The sequence below is a fragment of the Lottia gigantea genome, assembly GCF_000327385.1.
Source record: "Lottia gigantea unplaced genomic scaffold LOTGIsca_28, whole genome shotgun sequence".
Taxonomy (NCBI): Eukaryota; Metazoa; Mollusca; class Gastropoda; family Lottiidae; genus Lottia; species Lottia gigantea.
In genome coordinates, this window is record NW_008708898.1 from 1,416,794 (window position 1) to 1,439,323 (window position 22,530).

General features: G+C 31.3%; 2 protein-coding genes across 2 annotated transcripts in view; both read left to right on the forward strand.

Annotated features, from left to right (window-relative positions):
* The first annotated feature begins 667 nt into the window (after positions 1-667).
* Positions 668-2,239, forward strand: LOTGIDRAFT_232363 (hypothetical protein). Its single transcript, XM_009056572.1, has 2 exons — positions 668-690; positions 1,173-2,239. Exon 2 carries the CDS (start codon positions 1,181-1,183, stop codon positions 2,192-2,194), a length of 1,014 nt encoding a protein of 337 aa, XP_009054820.1. The 5' UTR covers positions 668-690; positions 1,173-1,180; the 3' UTR covers positions 2,195-2,239.
* A 1,487-nt stretch (positions 2,240-3,726) lies between these two features.
* Positions 3,727-22,530, forward strand: part of LOTGIDRAFT_215534 (hypothetical protein) — a gene marked incomplete at both ends in the record, with an annotated part of 34,573 nt that continues 15,769 nt past the window's right edge. The window contains 23 exons of the mRNA XM_009056573.1: positions 3,727-3,842; positions 4,143-4,392; positions 4,674-4,777; positions 5,054-5,284; positions 5,569-5,615; positions 5,890-6,338; positions 7,136-7,312; positions 7,538-7,634; positions 7,815-7,914; positions 8,118-8,229; positions 8,391-8,531; positions 8,879-8,980; positions 9,107-9,303; positions 9,978-10,059; positions 10,399-10,557; positions 10,733-10,834; positions 11,045-11,175; positions 11,401-11,466; positions 11,642-11,768; positions 12,085-12,197; positions 12,472-12,595; positions 12,838-13,058; positions 16,869-16,972. Of these exons, the coding sequence (XP_009054821.1) occupies positions 3,730-3,842; positions 4,143-4,392; positions 4,674-4,777; positions 5,054-5,284; positions 5,569-5,615; positions 5,890-6,338; positions 7,136-7,312; positions 7,538-7,634; positions 7,815-7,914; positions 8,118-8,229; positions 8,391-8,531; positions 8,879-8,980; positions 9,107-9,303; positions 9,978-10,059; positions 10,399-10,557; positions 10,733-10,834; positions 11,045-11,175; positions 11,401-11,466; positions 11,642-11,768; positions 12,085-12,197; positions 12,472-12,595; positions 12,838-13,058; positions 16,869-16,972 (3,349 nt within the window). The remainder of the gene's footprint in view (positions 3,843-4,142; positions 4,393-4,673; positions 4,778-5,053; positions 5,285-5,568; positions 5,616-5,889; positions 6,339-7,135; positions 7,313-7,537; positions 7,635-7,814; positions 7,915-8,117; positions 8,230-8,390; positions 8,532-8,878; positions 8,981-9,106; positions 9,304-9,977; positions 10,060-10,398; positions 10,558-10,732; positions 10,835-11,044; positions 11,176-11,400; positions 11,467-11,641; positions 11,769-12,084; positions 12,198-12,471; positions 12,596-12,837; positions 13,059-16,868; positions 16,973-22,530) is intronic.

Consider the following 22,530-nt stretch of genomic DNA (forward strand, 5'->3'; position numbering starts at 1 on the left):
TATGCCTTATTCCTATATGGCGTATTTCCAAAAATACAGGTCTACAGTGTAATATAGGACTATAGTATACATTTGAAAATCTTACTTAGGAGTTTGAATATTTGCGAAATGACACAGTTGTTGATGTAATATAAGGCTAGGCTATTTTTATTCAAATATATGCAAATGCCTTGTCAATTATTAGTTGTTGACATATTAGTGCGAAACGTCTCACATGACCTAAGAAAAATGTCAACACAAACAAAGATTTTTTGCAAAAACGATAAGTTAGAGAAGATAAAGAAACCAGGAAGATAATTGGCTTAAAGTTTACCTAAACAAACCAATATCAATAAATTTATTGATCCAATAATGAGCTATAGATCAAGATCATAAACAGTCACTTTCTCTCCAAGTTTCAAGGACGCCATCTTTCACTCTGCCGGCGTACTAATAAATAATTTCTTAATAGGTCGTTTCGTAACAGTAAAAAAAAGTATTGTACAACAATTTATGGCATCCATAAATTTATCGAAACCATCCCTGATTGTTCAAATACTTATCTCTCAATATAATCATAACATAGTAGGTATATTTCGTTTTTGTAATTGTTATTTTCTGCTTTAGAATAGATTTTTCGAATACAGGGTACGTAATAACCCATAGAGAAAGGTCATGTCAATCGCAGCCAAGAATAATAACATTCACACGTGTGTACGGTTATTTTTCACAGTTTATCAGTTTACTACACAAAATAATAAATACCACTGCACAATGCATTATCTGATTTCTGCTAGCTCTAACGCTGGATTCAATGACATGTCGTTTGACTCACAATGTCTTCGGATCCCAAAAAATTCCATGCTATGATTTTGCTCTTGAATAAACTTCATCCCCAGTCCATAGAATAGTATGGGCTAGACTATTTAGGGAAGGAAGATAGAAAATGGACTCACATTAGTATGCTACAGGCTACTGAAAATCTCTCTATAGTATAGGCTAAAATCAAATTTCCAAATAATTGTTTTCCATTGTCTTTAATTTTCCATTGTCTTTAATTTTCGTTACTTTCACTCTCGCTGTAGGCTAGTATTTTGGAGTTTACATTCTTTTTTTCATAAAAATTGAAATTTGTCATCAATCAGTTAGTGATAATGTTATTGTTGATAATTGATTACTGATTTATTTCTAGGTTTTAGAAATGAAGGATAAGAAACATAAAAGGAAAAAACAAGAAAATGAATTTGAGGAATTTTTTGGTAAATCAAACAAAGTTGATTCTGTTGACAAGGAGTTGCAAAATGGTACAAAAAAATTAAAAAAGAAACAAAAGAGAGATAGGGAGGAATTTGGTGACAAACTTAATGGTGAAGCAGCATCAAGCTTGGAGAATGAGCTCAGAATAAAAAAGAAGAAGAAAAAAAGGAAGCGAAATGATAGTGAAGGGTGTGTTAACAGTGCTGAAGATGTGTCGATTATTGTGTCTGAAGCTGATCACACGGTGAAAAAGAAAAAGAAGAAGAAACGTGATTCTGAAATTACTCCCATCGAAACTGAAGACATTTGTGAAAGAGAAGATCTTGAAACTAAGAAAAAGCCCAAGAAAAAGAAAAGACACAAGTCAATAAGTCCACCAAGTGATGCTGAAGATCATTTTGAAGAAGCACAGAAAGCTAATAAGAAAAAGAAACATAAGAAGAAGAAAGATGAAGAAATTGTGAATGGTGTCCAGAATGAAATTGATATTCAAATTGGTGAAGGAAATCAGACTGAAAAAATAAAACCAAAAGAGAAGAAAAGAAAAAAATCAAAAGACAAGGATATTTCGAACTGCAGCAATGATAATAATATGTCTTCTAATGATAATCCATTGGAAAATAGCACAACTTTAGGACAGTGGTCTACAGCTTCATTCGAAGATAAGAATAGAACAGAAAAGTTCCACCGTTTGTTAGGTGGAATGAAAAAAGATGTGACAAAGCCAAAGGGAAAATTATTTGGAGGACTTATCGATCGATCTGGAGGTAATAATGCTTTAAATAAGGAAGGACAAGAAAAGTTAAATAAAAATCTGCAGGCTCAGTATGATAGCGCTCTCTCTATGAGACTAGGTTCAGTGAAAGGAATTGGTTTTGGTTTCACACCTCCTCCTGGTGAAGGCAAAAAATTTCATATTGACACTGGAAAATCTTCCTCAATGAAATTCAATGATTAAAATTAGGAAATAAGAAAAATAAATATTATCATTCTGAATCTTTTTACACTGTTGTTGGATCTAGGGAAGCAAATGGTGAATTGGGATTAGGGCCTATGGGGTGATATGAAAAGTATTCAACATGGGAAAGGGCCAAAATCAAAAAGGGAAGGAAAGGGAAGGGCGATATGAGAATAGATTGGGGGCCAATTTGGAAGGGGAGATATGGGAGTAAACCAATTTGGAATCTGGAGGATATTATTAAGGACAAACACGCATGTAATTGAAACGCTCTCATGAATAGCTGACAAAACTCATTGGGTGCCATGCTCGGATGGCACCCTCATCAATGAAATCCAGGCTACGTCAATAAGTAAAGAGGGCACAAGGGACATGGCAGAAAAAAAAATGCATGAAAATGTGGTTTAAAGGGAAGTAATTTCCAATCCATTGTAGTCTGTAATGGTTATGGTTTTATTTACCTCAAAATGCGGTAACCACAACAAATCGAGTTAGGTCCCTTTGAAATTTAGGAAAGAAATTCTGAATAGATTTTAGACCACTCGGACGATGACAGCTATTGATATTTGAAACAGGTTCTCTCTTCCAACCATATGAGTTAATAACCACAACACTTTATATAATTTATACTTCTGTCTGTCTTAAATTTGTAAATATCATAAAGTATGAAACCAATGTTGACACCGGAAGTGGATTATAGGCCATAGGCCGCCATATTTTTAGGCTGACCTGGATAACAGATAACTGATATCATATTTATTTGTGGCATGTCTGAGTAACTGCCGATCTAAACTTAGCCTAAATACATCGTTCACCACGATGAGTGAATCTAGAAGAAAGAGATATAGTCTGGGCCCAAAATCTCGGTCAGATAACACCGAAAATCAGTATCGAAACTTGACGAATGGTTTATCTTCAAATCATCGCTCTAAAAACTCGCACAACATCGGGGTAAGTTTTGTTTGCTTTTCTCGAGAAATTTACTTATTTATGAAAATCTAGGACTTAAACAAACATTAGAATTGGTTCAGGTTGTTCTTCCAGTTCTACTGAACTTTGGAATTTTACCAGAAATCAGGTTAGGCTCGTGTTAGAGAGGAATGCAAACAAGTGCTTGGTAGGCATGTGAACACCTGACAGATTAAGAAAACTTGCACTGACCTGAACAGGCAATTATGGATTAAATTTTTTTATTGCTTTGAAAACTTGAATGAAGATATTTAGATCTAATTAATCAAAATTTTCAAGTGCATGTTATGACTTTTGTCATGGATTTAACTAAATTTAATTAAAAATTGAGAAGATTGAATTTTCTTTCACAGTCTTTTATTGCCATTAATTTTGTCATTGGAGTAAATTGTGTCATTTGATGAGTATTGTCTAGTGTATTGAATTGCAACTTCAAGAATCACTACAGTCTTGTGAGTTATGAAGTAAAAAAAAACAGAGAGTTTGTATATTTTATATGTTGAAATAAGTAGCAACCATGGAGTTAGCCCAGGGATAGGAATGAATTGAAATTTTATTTGTAGAGAATGACCAGCTATGACAGAGTCCGAAAAATTGTACAAGAAGAGGGCAGAACTGCCAGAAATTTAGTTCAATACTCAGTTCCCTTAGCAACGCATGTTGAACGGTCCAGTAAGTTGTATTTATGTTTTTGATTAAAGGATGGAAACTAGAGAAAACATTTTATGTTTGTCAGATTGTGCATGATTTGGTCTTATTAAAGCAGGAAGTGACGATTTACTTTTAATAACTTGAAATGAAATATGTTATGAAGATTATTGAAATAGGATTACACTCTGTTAACCTTAGTGGAAAAACCATATATCTATGAACCAAAGAGAGGCTTTTTAAACAATTTTGGTTATTTGAAAGCTGCCACATTCTCCCCTTCAATTGGGTCTTGTGATTTTTCAGGTAGATCATTATTACGACAGACTAGAAAATCTAGTCAAGATGTGAACCATATATTAATGACAGGAAACCTATCTCCTAGAGGAAGAGTTTTATCAGTGGATTCTCATTTAGCCAACAGAATGCCTGGTGATTTAACTAAATCTCCTAAGTCTGACAGTGGACGTAAACCAGACCTGCGTGCTCGATATTGGAAATTTTTATTTGATAATTTACAAAGAGCTGTGGATGCAATTTATGAAACTTGTGAACAAGATGAAAGTGTTGTGGAATGCAAGGTAAAAATATTTTCTAAAAGTGTATGTCCCAATAACAATAAAGGGGAAATTAGAGCAAAATCTGTGTGTTTTTGTTGTATGAAAATTCTAATTTTGCCTAACAGGGAATGGATATATGATTTGAAGGTTTTCATATTGTAAAATATTCTCCTTGATGAAGTATTTTAATGAGTTTCTTATTTAATTTCATGTACTTGGTTAAATTTATAAGGTTTTTTTTTCCTTTGTATATGCATTTCAAGGAAGATAGATACAAATGATTATGAACATTTCTTCTTCAGGAAGTAATAATGATGTTAGATCAGAGTGCCAGAGATTTTAGATTGTTAATAGAAAGATTAGATATGTTAAGAGCTTTTGAAGAATCTGCCAAGGATGGTGACAGGTAAATTGAAAAATTTGTGCTTATAATCTATCAAGCTAGATTTTAAGAATTATGCCAATTATAAGATCAGTCAAAAATTATATTAGTGACGTTTATTCAGTAAATTTGGTGCCTTCTCAGTATTATTTGATTTCTTCAATGTAAGATTTTATGTGATTACCAGAAATAGGTACTTTTCTAAAAATTGTGTTACAATGACATTAGAAGCTTCTTGTATTCACAACTTTATTTTTATGTAGCATATGATTTTTTTATAATCTTTTCTCCATGCAATAGACCAACAGCAATAGCATGGGAGGTTCGTAAAATGTCACCTGGTAAGATGGCCAACCACCCAGTTCAAGGTCGTTGTTCACCAAGTCCTGCACAGAGAGTTTTAAATTTTACCACATCACCATCACAGAGTACATCTATCTCTCAACCCAAGTCTGGTGTTAAAAACTCTAGTATTAATAAACGGGATAATCAAAATACACAGGAGAAAAACACAGCTAATGGTACCAACCAGTAAGTACAATGACTTCTTTCTACCATCAAGTTGTCATTATGAAAGTTACATCTCTGCTGTATTTTCAAGCTTAAATCTGATTCTACACAGCTTGAAGACCTTACTTTCAAGAAATATTACAGAATTTATATTTGTTTGTTGCTAAGAACTGTGTTCAAAGAACTGCTTCAATTAGAGGGAAAGAAGCCAAGCAAACTTTTTCGAGGCCCCAGCAAGGATGAAGAGGATTGTTGATGAGGATAGGATATTTGCTTGTTAGACAACAATTGTTTTTATTTTTCAGGTGTCCACCAAATATTGTTGGAAACAGCTGGGCCGATAAAGTTAAAGGTATTATCTGTCAACCCAAACCAGTTCATCCCTCCAATTCTAGTTTAACAGAATGTTCTGATACTTCATCAGAGCCTGGTAAGTGACATGCTTATAAGACTAAAATTTAATTGTCAATTACCCTAGAAGAATTTTTTTTTATTTTCGGATATTGAAAGAGTTCCCAAAGAGATGGATTAAAACTGTTTTATCTCTGTCTATTTGGCTCAAGCCTGAGATATAACTTAATGGTTAATGGATATGGTTAAATTTTATTTGAATGTTTGTTTTATAGGAGATGCTGATGGTTGGGAAACAGTACAGCGAGGAGGTAAAGTCAAGGCTAAAAATTCTCCATCTCAGAAGTCATTAGAAAATCTTATTCCTAAAAAATCAGATGATAGTCTCAAAGCTCAATTAATTCGCTCAAAATCAGTCCCAGAATCTACAAAATCAAAATCAAAACAAAATATAAATCAGAAGAAACCCAATAAATCTGAAACAGACCCCAAACTACCTGAAAACTCAAAATGGAAAGACAGTGAGAAAGAAAACAATTTGCCAGAGAAGAAATCAGAGAGCAAGAAAGAATCTCCCAATGCACCAACAGTCAAACATGTAAAGACTAGTAGTCCCAAACCTAAAGACTCTTCAAAATCAAAAACATTTATGTCAACTGTAACTAGTGCATCTTCTAAACCTAGTCCAAAGGATAAAAAAGGGACATCGAAAGAAAAATTAGATGTCAAGGAATCCAAACCCCCGAAACGAGTTTCACCAATCAATACCAAGGCTGAATCTAAGACAGGGATATCCAGACTGACCACAGGAAAGAAGGAACGCAAGAAGTTATCTAAAGATCCAAATGAAATTGTAAACACTATGAATACTCTAAAAGCTGCTCTTTCACAAACCTCCTTACAAAGTTCTGAAGGAAAAGATAATGATGATGATGCCTTTGAAGAACAGTTGGACACAGTAAGTTTATGTTTATTTTAAGGCTTCAAAATTAGGATGAAATATAGTAAAATGAAGTTGCTTGTCTTCAAAAGATCAATATGATGCCTAAATGTATGACATATTTCATTTGCACTCAATTCCAATTTCCTTACAAAGGCCTAATTTGAAGCATAACTATATTTCTGTTTAGTTCTGGGTATCATCGATCATGTCATGATACCATACGATACATATGATATGGGATAATGTGATAAAAATAATCATTTTATCTTGAAAGTTTCTAAATATATTTATATAAAATTTATAACTTTATAACTGTGATATTTGGTAATGTAGTTGATAGAAGTGGTTAGCATCCACTGTCTTATTAAACGTTTCTAACAATTTCATTAAAAAAAAAACCCACTTATTTACGGAATAAAAGGTATCGTCAAGTATGGATACACAATGTCGCGATACGATACATGTATCGTGACATGTCGTATCACAATACATTGATGCACTGATATATCATGCCTGCATTATTTCTGTCCTGTCAGTGTTACTTGATTGATGTTACAAAATGTTGTTATCAATTGTAGGCTTTAGCTTGTGCTCAAGATGCTGAAGAAAGTTTATCATCTCAACTAGAAGATGAACAGAAGAGAGCTCTAGAATCAGCTATAGAGGAAGAAGAATCTTGGTTAAAAGAGTTAGCTAGAACAGCTAGTACTGAAATAGAGGTGGATACTGAAAGTGAATTAACAGTGAGTAGAAATGTTGTATTCTATTGGTTTGTGAGATGTCAGAGCTTGGTATTAGTTGCCCCATTGTCGTGTAAAGAAATTTAACATGAAATCATAGGCTGTTGATAAAAGTAATCCCAATGTACGATTTAGTTTTTTATTTTCATCATATGATATTGTTATTTTGTAATATTAGTATTATCATCATATTAGAATTACTATGTATTGGAGATTATAATGTTATATTTTACCTTGTAGGAAACTACAACTTCATTTGAATCATCTCAAACCACCATTAACTGGGAAGCTATGGAAGCTGAATATGAAGGTAAACAATTCATCTATAAATGGAGATGTTTTATGTTTTTTACTGTAGGTTAACACCCACCATCCATGGTCTGACAAACTCCTTTTTTAAATTGTGTTATTAAGTATTATTTATGATTAATGATACTTATTAATTTGTAGAATTTTCACTATAGATTTACTTTGATGAAAGTCAGTGATATAAGAATTATTATTATTGTAGAAAGAGGTAATAAATCATGGAGTGATATGGTAGAAGAAGCTGAAGAAAGAACACCAGGTCATGGAGTTCACATGCACGAAAAACTTTCCTCTCCATCGAGAAAAAGGTAGGAGCACCAATTGATGTAATGAAACTACATATCTAACCATGTATATGATGTACTTCAACTCTTTGTTCTTATATTCATTGACTCTAGTAACCTTGTATTAATACTTGTGTGATATTTCTACTTGGACCCACATATGTCACACCCTGGACTTTTGAGAAGAAATTGGTAGAAATTAGTTATATTATATTGAATCTTTTTAGGTCACCAACTGAATCAAGAAGAAGACATGAAGAAAAACAGGCTAAAGCTCAAGAATTGAGAGAAAAATTAAAACATGAAAAATCTGAAAGATTGAGAGAGCTTTCTAAAAAGGTACTCCCAATGTTGTAAATTCTACAATCTCATCATCTAATTCTATTCATGCAATTTTCTCAAAATGAAAATTCAGTAACCTATTTTCCTATGATCTTCAAGATTTCTATGTTTTTAAGTAAAAGTGTTTATAATGTTCTAATGTTTCTGATCTGATACAGGTTGAAGAAGTACGAGTGTGGAAAGAAGAATTGATTAAACAGAGAAAAGATACAATAGAGAGAAAATTACAGAGAGCTGAGGAGAAGAGACAGAGTCAACTAAGATTAAAATCTATGAAAGCTAGAGATGAGGAGGCCAAGGTTGGTTTCTTTCTTTTACATTTTTAATGCAAGAATATCTATACATATTATTTGATAGAGATGTAAGTTATGTCAAATTTCTTTTCTTGTTGTGACCCTGGCCAGTGCTTCTATAGGAGATTATCTTCCATATCACCTAATTCATACATTTGATCATTTATTGCTTTCATTGTGTTTATGATAAGAAATCATTTATCAGTTCAACTATTTAGCATGTGGACTAAATTCCCAGATGTATTAGTTACCAATTAGTTAGTTATACTATCAACTAGAATAGTAATTTACGGTACTAATTGAAAAAAATACAATGGAATGCACTATATTAAGTTATTGTTTTATATTTTCAGGCTAATGAAATAGCGTTTATTAATACTTTAGAAGCTCAGAATAAAAGACATGATATACTATCTAAACATCAAGAATGTGAGGCCAGACTGAAAGAACAAGCTGTAGGTTGCATTTGTATATTTTCATATGATCACACCATTTTTAAGATAAGTTTAAAAAGTCTGATGTTCATTACATCTCTCTTGTGACCTTCAGTTTGATTTAATCTTAATTTTCATCAAATATAGGAAGAAAGAATAAGGAAAATGGAAGAAAAACAAGCTAAAGAAGCTGCAGTAGAAGAAAGAAGGAAAGCTTTAGAAGCTGATAGAAAAGCTAAATTAGTAGAAATGTTAGAACGTAGGAAGAAAAAAGATGCTAAATTTGTACATAATAGAGAAGAGAGAGAGAAAGAAAGACATGAAGCTTTAAAAGCTAAAGAAAGGTAATTAAATACATTGGTTTATGGCAGTTTTCATACAGCCTATTTACTTATTCAAGGCAGAAGCCCAGCTTGAAACTGACCTCCATTGATAAGAGTGAGTTGTTCAGACAGTGTAACAACACCTTATATTTTTGGATGAGGCAAAGTGTTTGACATATAACTTCAGCCTTTCATGGGAAGAGTTTTATATACTACTTTTGGGCTAATGAAGACAGGAAACACCATGCAGGGTGCAATGAGGGTAATATCAGGACAGCAGCATTAGCTTGCTCTCTTTCGATTTCAAACTGTTGAGGGATCTTTAACGTGCACATTGATTATCAGATTATCAGGTTGGTAATCAAGTTGTAATGACAAGCAGTGATTGATGGCTTTATATTCCATTAGAGAGTTGTCAGACATTGAATGACATGTAATGGCTAACCTATACTTGATGTCAGATAGAGGATATTGACCGTCATTTGAGCTGCCCCATCAGTCATGAGCAGAAAATAGTGTCAAATCAGCAGTCCTGGTGCACAATCAGTAGCATTACTTATTGTCCCATCCGAACGACTAGATACTTTTTCCATGTCAGCCCCTCTTACCTGCAATAGGAAGATTTTAGGCCTACTGATGACATAAATTGTTAGAATATTGTATGAAATTCTAATGCCACCTGATATAAATTACAGGGATCAAAAGGAAAGATTGGCAGCATTAAATGCTCAACAAGAAGCTCATATACAAGAACTACAGAAAAAAATACAACAGAAGGTATAATCATCTGTTTAATCTTTAAAAGGAATTAAATATTTCAGTTGCTGTGATTTTAAGTAGGAGTATCAGTAATTATTCTCTTGATATCTCCAGTTGATTTCAGGCAACCAAAATCCTCTCTGAAAAAGCCTTACTACTTATATCTCTCTGCCACAACCAGATGGATAGGGGTTTTAATTTTCTTGAGAAATATTTCCTATATTCTTTGAAGACTTTCAGTTTTTTTGGCATTTAGAGGAGTTAAGCTGAAGTTTTCTTGTGAAACTGTGTATTATATATAATTATTGATCCTATTCCTATTAATAATATGAAATGTTGATTAACCTATGTTTACAGCAAGATGAAAGTAGTCAACGCCATTTAGAAGTATTACAACAGATCCGAGAGAAAGCATTTGAAATGACCATCTATAAACATTCTACTGAAGATCATAATGATGCCCCACAATTAACTCTTTATGATAAGAAAAAACTCTGTAAAATTTGTAATACTTTGGTAAGTGAAAAGTTTGATACAAATTTATAATGGTCATGAAGCCTGTCAAATTTCTGAATTTTTGTTATGAAGTCACGACATTTCATAATTTCATCACATTACATATACAATTAACTTGCATCATTTCAATAAATATTGTATAAGAGTGTTACAAAATGAATATTTTATTTTCCAGATTCCATCAGAAGTATATTTATTAAGTCATTTACGAGGAAAGAAACATCAACAAGCTTTACATGATAATCATAATGGTCAGGTCATGTCTAATGAGGATATAGTAAGTGATATATCTACCACATGTTGAGTGACAATATATTCTTATTACCATATCTGCAATTTGATTCATTCAACTTCTTAGATGTGATGGAGGCTCAAAGGCAAAAGTGCTCTCTCTTTATCAAGGTTTAAAAATAGTTATTTATAAATCCCTTTTCATCTACAGATCATGCTCGTAGACATTTTCCCATAACATTCACTACTATTTCAGGAGAAATTTAACCTAGAGAATATAGTTGATGTACCAGAAAATAGTAATCATCCTAAACTAGTCACAGAGAAAGAACGTCAAAAATCCATGAAAAAACGATATAAGAAATTACGAGTCAGGATGATTACCAGGTAATTTTATATTCACACAATTGACACATTTATTTACGTGAGTTGATTGCCTATATTTATTGCTTGTTTTCAGTATAGAAATGTTGAAACAGAACCTGAAACATGTTGTTATTTAGAGTTTCATACTGTGAGATATAAACTATGATCATCACTGTGTTAAGTTTAATGTTAAATGTCTCAAAATGAAGTTTAGGTTTGTAAAATATATCATATTTCTTGTTTCAGAGGTGTAGAATATGAGAATGCCTTATCTAATAAAATACAAGTTCAAGATTCTACACATAAAGCAAAGTAAGTTTAAGATTTTTGAAATATTCTTAAGATAAAGCAAAAATATATTAATTTTGAACATCTAAGTATAAAAATCATAATGAAAATGGTTTTAAAACATTAATTGTTTACCAGGTTTTTGCTCAGAAAGGCAAGAAAAATTCAGTAATTGTTGTTAATATTGTCTCTTATTTAGAATATTAAAGATTGTAAAAGATATGAGTAAATTTAGTCAGTCATCAGATACTGGTCCGTGGCCACAGAATAAAGTTTCTGCTATTGATAGAGCCATAGGAGAACTTGGCAGAATTTTAGAGAAAAAGGTAACTTTCTTGAGAATTTGAACTTTGAGTCAGGACACTCTAGTTGAAACTTGACTAGCTAAAAGAAAGATATACCAGTATTATCTTGTTTCTATTGATCACTCTTAGTTCTCATATGATTTTGTTGTATTCAGCTGGCTAGCAGTTATCTTGGCTTTATTTGTCGCAGGGGATTTCTACCTGGAGGTAATTTTGAAATTGGTGTAGGTAATAAGAGCATTTATATTGCAGTCTAGAATTAATTTTTTGGACAATTATTTTTTATGTCGTTCTATTCTGTCAGTCTATATTCTGAAATATTTATATATTATTTTAGGTACCAGCTGATATGAATAATTTCCGGTTTTTAGGTTGTATGACACACCTATCTAAAATATTAGCTACAATAGATGATTCAACACCAACATTACCTTGTGTGGTACCTACTAGGTAAATAACAAATCTTTATTAGATACCTATCACTATCCTTACTGATTCTTCATTAGATTTTTTATTCTGTTCAAACTAACTGCAAATAGTCTGATGAAGATCATAAATGTTTTGTTACATGTTTTTTTCTGCAGGTGACTACACTTGCCATTCACAATCTGATATCATTCTTTTTAAGTTGAGTGTAATGGAATTTTAAGCCTTGGTTGAATATAAGATAAGTTGCATAAGAATTTTATTTGGAGTTAGTTGACTATATTGTCATTGTTTTCAGGTTATTAAGTCATGCTTGTGAAGTATATCGTATAGCATGTAAAGGAAGTTATGAAACCAGTCATTATATGTTATTTAGTAATAAAATAGGATCATTGGTAGATCATCTTATACATAGACTGTCTGTAAGTAACAACATTTATATCACAATATTAACAGTACAATAGTGCTGTTGTAATCATTATTATAGTACCTCATCCCAAGCTGAGTAACTTCAAGAGGGAAAATATTGCATGTGAACTGAATAGAAACTATGAAATAAGAATGAGAAAAAATTTTTGAGATAAAAAAAACAACAGACAAGGAGTTAAAACAGGAGTCCATACCTTATGTAAGACATTTAAGTATATCAATCTTGTTATTCTAGATGATAATACCTGATCAACCTGTAAGACCTGTATCACCAGTAGGGTCAGGAGGACAGAAACTACCCTCTGATCCTGTTGCTGGGAACCTGATGCAGTTAATAGCTACCATCTTAACACGACTAGCTAAAAACAACCCCAGTACAACCTGTAGTGAGGCATCATTAGAAAGAATGAGTAGTAGTGGTGATGCTTTTCTTAATAGAGGCAATGATTTTATCAGGTATGTGTGTTTATTATACATGAAACGTTGATTTATGCCTCTGTCAACATTTCCATGAGATAAAATTTAGGTTGAAGAATATCACGGGATCTGGTTATTTTTATTTGGCAATAATTCTGGCGATCTGTGAGATTCATGTGATCTAAAAAGCAGTTTCTCAATGTTTGTGTTTGTCTGTGATCCTGATAGTATATTGTGGTTACTAAAACAAATATGGCATGGTTTGTATTAAATTGGCGCATGTAACTGAGATGGAGAAATTTGTGTGGTCTGGATATATATATTATAAAAGGAGTTACCTCCCTTCAAATGTACAACCATTTGGCAAAATAATTGAGGATGTGGACATTTTTTAAATGTAATATAATATCATAAATAATTCCAGTACTTTGCTCTGGGAATTCTATAAAAATGATGTTTTATCAGTAAATAAATGTATAGTTTTATTGGAAATTAATTGGAATATTGAAAACAATGATCTGTGAATATTAAATAGGGTTAGGTTACTGATGGTTTCAGAGAGTTATTGACAAGGTTGAATTAGTTGATATATCATATTTCACTCTATTGATTAATTAACTTCCTAATCAAAACAATAGAATTAATTGTCTCAGTTTGGTTTCAATTTTCGTGGAATTCAAACTGTGTTTTTGTTTTGAATTCAGCATGACTATTAATCATATAGAAATATAGGGGTATGTTTTGAGCTTTTTGTTATTGATAGGGGGTGACAGACAGCACCAGGTTACCCATAAAAGCACTGGCCATGACGTCTGAATTAATCTTGTCATGTGGGTGATTCTAACCAATCATATAAAAGTTTAAATAAATCTCTGCGTATCTAATTTCTTGAAAATATTAAGTAGGACGTAAAACTCCATTCATTTCATTTTTTTATTTGAAAATATTAAGTTTTCTGCTAGTCTGCCTAATATTTTGACAGAAGCTTGACTAAGCTAGAAATTTTATGTATGCTTTTGGTTAAATTTTGATCCAAGCTAAATCAATCTATTAATACTATTCTTAAACAAATATTCCACTTTGCGTAAAAATAATTTGAAAAGTCTAGTTTACCATCTAGAATAATCAGATACATGTGCATGTACATTATATATATCAGTAAGAAAAATCAGGAATGGTAATTTTTGAAATTATATATCCTAAACAAAGGTATAGATGAAGTAAAAACTAGTTGATTAATGAATGAATGATTAAATATTTTCTGATAAAGTTGTATTATTATTGTTGAATAGATTAGGTGTTATTTTACAATAATAATATATTAGATGTTAACTATAAGATTAACTAGTCAGTATCAATGTTAAACTATTGTTATTATAAAGCCCTGATATAGTTTCTATGTTATTATATTGTCAGTATGCTTGAAATTCTAGAAGACATTTATTTCAGTTTTTTGTCATTCTCATAACAAATTACTCCTCATTCCAGACAAATTTTCTGCTTTTTTAGAATTTTAACGGATGTTGGCTATCACTTCATCGTGAAATTTTACTTGGGACAAATTTAATCAGGAAATAACCTTGTCTTGGTTTCAAGCCTACCACCGCTTGTTATAGCCCGGGGGTAGGGGCTTGTATTAACGTTGATATTTAAATTACCTTCACCACAGGCTAATTTCCGTAATATCTCAATCACTGTCTTTGAACTCTTGTCAATTTTTAATCCTTTCGTATCAAAGATGGGTGAGATTATGTATGCTAGCGTATAAGAGAGATAAGTCTGAACAGACTGTTATAAGGTATAATTATATACAGTAGACATTGAATAAAGTGGATTTACTTCCAGAATGAAAATTATTTCACTAGACAAAGTATTTATAATTGCAAATAAGTGAATATTTTCACAAAAGAAGCCCCTGTATAATTATCGTTTGCTCAAAACAAAATGATATTAATGTATTTAAATGAGTGATTACACAGTTTGAAACTTAACACTTTTCAAGAACTGTTTTTACACTGTCAGCATGACATATTAATATTATTATACATATATAACGCTTAAAGGCTAATATCACTGCCCTTGCAAAGTTTTTGTCAAACTGCATGGCGTTAACCAGTGGCGATACAGGGGGATAATTTGCCCCCCTAGAAAATGGGTTTGCATCCCCAATAGTACCCCCACTTTATTTTCAACAAATCTAATTGTCTACCTTTTTTCTTCAAAATATGTGTCAGAATGCACAAAATCAATTCTTTTTTTCTAAAATTTTCTTGAGAGAACCCTCTGAGACACTCCATGAATTTGAATTTGGCCTTAGCAGTTATCCCCAATGAGTCAGTCGGCCCCCTGTTTTTACCCCTAGTCTCGGAAGGCTGACCCCACCACTGGCGTTCACCATCTTCATTAGCCCAATTAGTTGATAAAACTCTGTTTTAAACCTTTGTGTCATATATTACAATATAGAAATTACAATTGAAGAAGATATTTTGCTCAAGGAAGATGGAATATTTAAGGTGACATAAGGTGCAGAAGAATTAAATATAAAACTAGATGCATAGAAACGAAATTGTCTTTGTCAAATATACGGTCCATGTTTAAAGACTGACTATGTTGTTCCACAAAAAGATTTAGTGATTGGTGAATATTCTTAGTAGATTCTATAAGAATCAATTTCCAGTATTTAGAGTCAATTAGTCATTGACATTTTAATTCTAATTTAACTTTACAATAAAATCAGTCAAGGTTTAAGAAGATTTCAATGTGTGTCCTGATGCCAATATAATTACTAGATTATCTCCCCCTTTCACAAGAACTCTTCATTGAAACATGTATTAGTATTAACATCCATGACCTTAGCGTTGGTAATTTCCTGTAACTTTTCATTCTCGATGAATGGCAAAGTCTTTAGAATATGCTGGTTCAATGCTCTTGAAATTAACTTCTTCATGGGTGTGTGTGTTCTATTCAAGTCCTTTCAGTCATCGAGGCCATCTCAAATAGAAATTTGGACAGCTTTTGATGAAGCAATTCCTGAAATGGAAAGCGGACATGGTTACATAGTTGTCTTGGAGGAAGTGCCTTCTGTAATGTTGGCTTGATGATCCTTCATAGCTCTTGTGATTGTCACGATCTCAGTATTTGTGATTCTAGTCCAGAGCGATGTGTGACAGAGCATAATTACCTCTATTATCTTTTTCTTTGTTAACTTGCTCTCTTAATCATCTTCATACATCTCTTCTACTTGATAATACGTCTGTAAACTAAATCTCTTTAATTTCAACCTCTTTATTATCATAACAAGTGAAACTTTGGTAGAGTTTAATTAGAACAAGATCTAGCTTATTGACAGTAAAGAGACTTACAAGATTTTCTCTTCAACATCAAATATTAAACTGTTTAATGTAACAAGCCTGTGTTAGTTGACTGTCTGATTATGTTGCTGTTTCATTTATAATAGATTAGACGTTCTTATTCAAATATGATCCTCAGCTTTAATACAATTCTATATTCAAAATTCTTAAATTAATTTGATTTCATATTCAAAATACACAAATTAATTTGATTTGATAAATTGTTTCAATTGATATTTAAATTTATTCGGAATTTTTTAGGCAATATTGATATTGAAAACAGAAATTTGCTTTGATAAATTATATTCATATTAAATTTTGTTTTGAAATTCTATACATCTGAATTTTAGACTTAAAGTTTCATTAATATCATTACTTAATTATTACCAATTGGATAATATTTTTGTAAGATAAATAACTGAAGCACACTTACTATATAATCTTAAAACAATATGATGTTAATTTCTCTTTATTAATAAGTAATCTGTTTTTTTTCTAGTTACCTGATAAGTGTTGGTATAATAGATAAATTACGTCAGTTTTTCTCCAGTGTACGTGGTCCAATAGATGATGATAAACAAGCAGCTGAATTCTTACAACAAAGTTTAGCTCTTCTAGTAGCTATGTCGAAATTCATGTCCAAAAGGTAAGTACAGAATCATAATTTTAAGTAAATAATGGCATTAAGGAAATATGCCGTGTGAAAATTTTCATTGTTCATTTAACTTGCACTAGGTCAGGCGTATAACATATTCTATGATATTAAAGAACTGTTCACCAGAAGATGATTCCGCAGCTCATAAGTAACATACAGTAACTGTATATATCAGGTGGTAGTCATCAATGTTGAATTACTGTAGTCTGTAGTCTAGATATTTATTTATTAAGTGTATCTAGTCCTGTTATGCCTGTTATTCTCTCCCTTGGGAGTCATTGATCAACAATTCACCAGCCCACCCCCAATAATCATTGTTTTGACTTCTTCTCATACCAACATTATTTTATCTGTAGGTACTTCGGTACTTGTTTTAGAATGATAGAGATCTGTAGATAAGCAGATTGGATATTTTGAAACAAGATCTAAAGGTCAGCCATTATGGTTGGTGTGCCTGTGGTCATTTTATTTCGACAGGTTGTTTCAAATTATTTTGATTCCAAAGACTGTTTGGATACTGGCCATAGCTGTATCTTCTCTTATATTTTGATTTCAATGACTTGTCTTAATTAGCTCAATATGTTGCAGAATAATTAGACCCAAAACAGGCAAAAGCTTAATTCCCAGAAAGGGTTCCCAGTTGAGCAACCCAGTTGTATACTGGCTCAACCAGGCTTCAGGTATTTTGGAATGTGGCCCGCCTCGCTAATGATATAGCAATTGTTGTTGTCCTGCGCAAATTTAATAAGCTTTTTGACTAGGATATTTTTGTTTCATTTGAATCAAAATAGAGAGTTTGCTGGTCGTCTCACATGTAGAAGTAGAGAATAAGTCAATATAGGTTTTAGGAGGTAAGAATGTAATATATTTGTATGAAATCTCAAGTGAAAGGTATGAAAATGACAGATTCTGCTCTCTGTTCTGTCCATAAATAGTAACAACTACTCCCCCTGGTAGCTTGTGATATTTAAATGTCATAAAAGTAATCAAATGAACAGAATATTGTAGAAAATATAAATACAATACACTGAACATGATCTAACATCAAAAACCAACATAAACAACATTGGAAATTCTAGTTTTTTTTCTGCCTTTCTGTAACCTTTGCAAATTAAAAAGTAAACATCTAGGACAGACAGAGTGTGGATCAGATTTGCCTTCTTGACAAAAGACTGTTCCATAACCCTTTAGCTTAAAATGCCTTCTGAATATTTCATAAGATTACCTCTTAATATTACAAATTTAGCCTAGGGTTTTATATCAAACCATTAGCAAAATCAAAAAAATTTATGAAATGCTAGCCTGTTGAAAAATATCTTTATTTCAGAGACCAGTCATGCTCTCTTTTTCAAATGAATTAAGTTTAAAATGAGTTTTTTTTCTCCGAACCTCATTTCTCTGCTAGTTCAACTTGATTCATACTTTGGGCAGATTAAACTAACAGTAAAAGTTTCAGTACGGACTGTACAGCTTGTTACTATTGGTGAAGACCACCAGGGTACTAGTGGGAGGAGAGTTAGTTTAAAATCAACAGTATGCTTGGAAAGTAAAATATCATCAGAATAAAGGTCTGCTACGGTCAATATGTGACATTTTAACACCACATTTTTCTCTAGTAATATATAGATTTTATACCAGTTGACTTCATGCAATATTTTCCATATTTTGAAGAAAAACATTCTCTACTGAAAAAATCTCGAGAGTAGAATCATTTAGGTACAATCTATCTCAGATAATGCAAAGTTTGAATTTTGTCCTCAATGTAATAAGCATCATCATTAAAACCATGCTCCTTATCAATAATTACTAGTGATGGTGCTTTACTTTATACAAATAGCTTTGTAGCAGTGAATTTTAACCTATCAAAACAACCTTTTTAATATGAAAGAGTTTACCTTTGCTCATTTAATGTTCACATGGTTTTAGTGTGTTCAAATTTACAAAACAAAACATGAAAAGTCTACCTTATTATTTAAAATGGCAACTGACTGTTCAATGAGTATTTGATCCAGTGATATTTCAGTTGTAATTTGATAAAGCTCTTCTGACCTGAAATTCTGCCATGGAAAATTATTTGTTGTAATTGAAGATTATTTTCTGTTATTTTACGGAAGTTAATAATGATATAATTATCTACAGGTAACTGTGATCTAATATTCTCAATCAGAGTTAAAAATAATGATTGGAAGAACACCTTTTATTATACAGGTGTTAAATAGAATTTTAATTGACTAAGTATTGATTTGGAATCATATTTAATTGTGGTCATTAACCTTTAACACAGTAGGCCATAACACTTGATTAAATACCAATTATCTTGTAGTTAAAACAGGACCAAATTTCACCCTTGAATAAAGTGCCCTTTAATTGTCTTTGTCCTTCTCTACAACTGTAGTAAGCATTACCAATATCTTTTACATCACAGCACATAAATTTACAAATAGATTTGATAGAGCCTGGAAATAGAAAAGGAATTTTTTAGTGAGAGCTATTAAAATGATTCATTCTAAATTTCCACATTAAACTGAGAATGACTAATGAATTTTTCACACCTTGGAAAGTTTGTACACCAATAATTTGCCACATTTTGTCATTATGAGAGGGATAATGATTTCTCCCTGGAGTCAACTTGCTCCAATATTCCACTGTGATTGTTGTTTATAACGGCACAAGGGAGTGAATCCATTTTCACCTTGCTAGAAATTCGCCAGTCTGTCTATCAATTACCAACACTTCTTGTCAAATCAAATTTATTCTCTTTTGTTTTTCTAAATCTTTATTAGGTTAGAGAGCATGGTGCACAATTTGCTTTTAGTGCAAATTTAAAGGAAATTGTAAGACAAATTTTAAAAATGGAAAAACTTTTTTCCATCTATCTTATATCAATCTTATTTATTGATAAGAATTTTTCGCTTTATATGATATCAATATAATTTCTGATAATAAGAATTAGTTTTTTAAAGATTATCATTTTAATTTTGGATATGATTTTAGTTTTCTAAGGTATGGTATATGGATTTTGTTTTCTAAAGAATATTAATTTAGTGTTCTAAAAGATATGGATTTAGTAGATTTAATATTCTAGAAGATATGAATTTAATTTTCTAAAAGATATGAATTTAGTTTTCTAAAAGATATGAATTTAGTTTTCTAAAAGATGTGAATTTTGTTTTCTAAAAGAAATGTAAATTTAGTTTTCTGAGAGACATTAAGTTTTTAAAAAGATATGGATTTAGTTTTCTGAAAGATATGGATTTAGTCATCCAAAAGATATGAATTTAGTTATCTAGGATTTGAATCTAGTTTTCTGAATGGCAAAATATATATATTTACAATTATATATAGTATTGACATGATATAGATAAATTCAGGCATTCTGTTAGAATGAAATAAAAATGAAATAAGTAATCTGTTTTTGAATTAAAAGATAATTATAAAGCAAAAATAATTGAAGCACCTGAATATCTCATTATATGTTACTGCCCCTTTAATCTCTGTTGGAAACCAGTCAATATTACCAGTTTAATATGCATTTTATTGGAGTTTAATTCAGTGACAAGTTTAAGGTATTAAGTTTATACATTAGAAATAGATTGATCAAGGTAATTTCTACCTGGTGATTGTCAAGTAAATTAGTTTAATATTAAATACTGTCTCAATACCTCAATAGTTTTAACTTAAAACAATTACCGTAAATACTATGTTAACTGTTCTGAGATTAGTTAGACAGGGATTGTAATGTTCTAGTTGATTGGTTTTATTGATAGTAAAATAATACACTATTACTCTCTACTTACTATGTTCTAACAATCATCTTCCAACTCTTTCATATCCTTAATGTAATCACTAAATAGATCATTGTTCACCAAATGGAATAAGGTAATGTAAGGTTTGAACTCAGGACAATCTCTTTAAGTAGAATTGTTCCAGTCCATTAGACAACTCTCTGTTAAAACAATGAGCTCGTAAATTTCTCATAGTTATTCAAACAACACTATTTCTAAAAAGCATCATTAGGTAAAAACTGTTTTAAAGCGAAATATAAAGAGATAAAATCATAAACAGGAGATTTAATGCCTTGTTATTAGTGTGCCAATATAGAGTTAATGAGTTATAATCCATTCTTTATAACTGTTACTCTTGTTATTGTTATTATATTGTTATCATTTTTTTGTTTAAAGCTATTAATTATTATTTAGATTGGCTTCCAAGAGCTGCACGCAATAACATTCCAAATTACATTCAATATTTAGTTAAAATTTTCATTTTATTTCTAAAAATTTGGAATATTGAGATAGAGATCCCAGATCATTTTAATTTCAAGGTAAAAAAAGCAACATATCAGCAAATCTTTCTGAAATTTTTTTACATCAGGTCTTAGCTTTGTATTTTGAATTGGACCATCAAATTTCCTCATTATAAAAAAAATTGCAGAAATTTCGGAGTCTGTGTTTTCTAGAAATAGAAGACTAGAGAAAGAAAATAAAATTGAAGTTATTGGCAGTATTGAAATGAATGTTGAAGATTAGAACGGAAGTTTGGTCGGCTTTCGCTAATGGACTAATGAAGCTTAGAGAAGAAACCTCTTTCACTAATATTGACAGCATTGTCCAAAATTAGCCCATAAAAGAAAGCGAGATGATTTTGATGAGCGTCTGATGTGAAATCCATTAGTTGAGAGAAAATCTCGATAAATTGTGGGAAAACCATAATTCACTTGGCCTGTCTTTAAGTAAGATTTCCATCAGCTCAGATTCGGGTGTATTAATGCTCGCTGACCGACTTCGACCCTATAATTATCAAATTATATTTTCTAGAAATTATTCAGTATAAATTATTGATAATGATTGATATTTTAAATTAAATAATCTTTATTACATTTAATAATACTGAAAATATTATTATAAAACATTGATCATTGTTGAAAACTTCAGAAAATATAAAATAAAATAAATCATAATGTTAGAGTGGATAAACATGCATTTCCAGTCAATTTACAAATTTTATGATGGATTGTTAACTTTGTTACAATTGTTTTTGACTTAATTTTTCTAAACTTTGAATTGAGAGAAAGGCAACAAGAGCTGTTGATTTAGTGGACAGATAAAAGCCCTGCCTCAATTTTGCAGGATGACAAAAACCCCATTCACTATGGATGAAAGTCCCACTCAAAAAATTGGTAAATGGAAATATTGTTATTGAGCAGTTCACACTGAAAATTATTAACAAATCAGATTGTTTCTGCTAAAATGAATTTTAAAAATTAAGCCAAGATAACATGTAACATGTACGAAAAAGTATGTAATATTAAACCATTGATTTATTTACTTGATTATGAGAAGTATTATGAATGATATATTTGAGATGAATATTGATCAGTTCATACAGGTTAATGTCAATATAGAATCATGACTGTTTCTGGCTGTCCAATACCTGAATTTACCTGATTCCTTGTCTTATTTACTAAATAATCAACCAGTTCAATCTCATTGTTCTCAAATAAACA

Excerpts from the sequence above, each read along its gene's own strand:
- LOTGIDRAFT_232363 (XM_009056572.1), top strand. The coding sequence starts at position 1,181 with ATGAAGGATAAGAAACATAAAAGGAAAAAACAAGAAAATGAATTTGAG.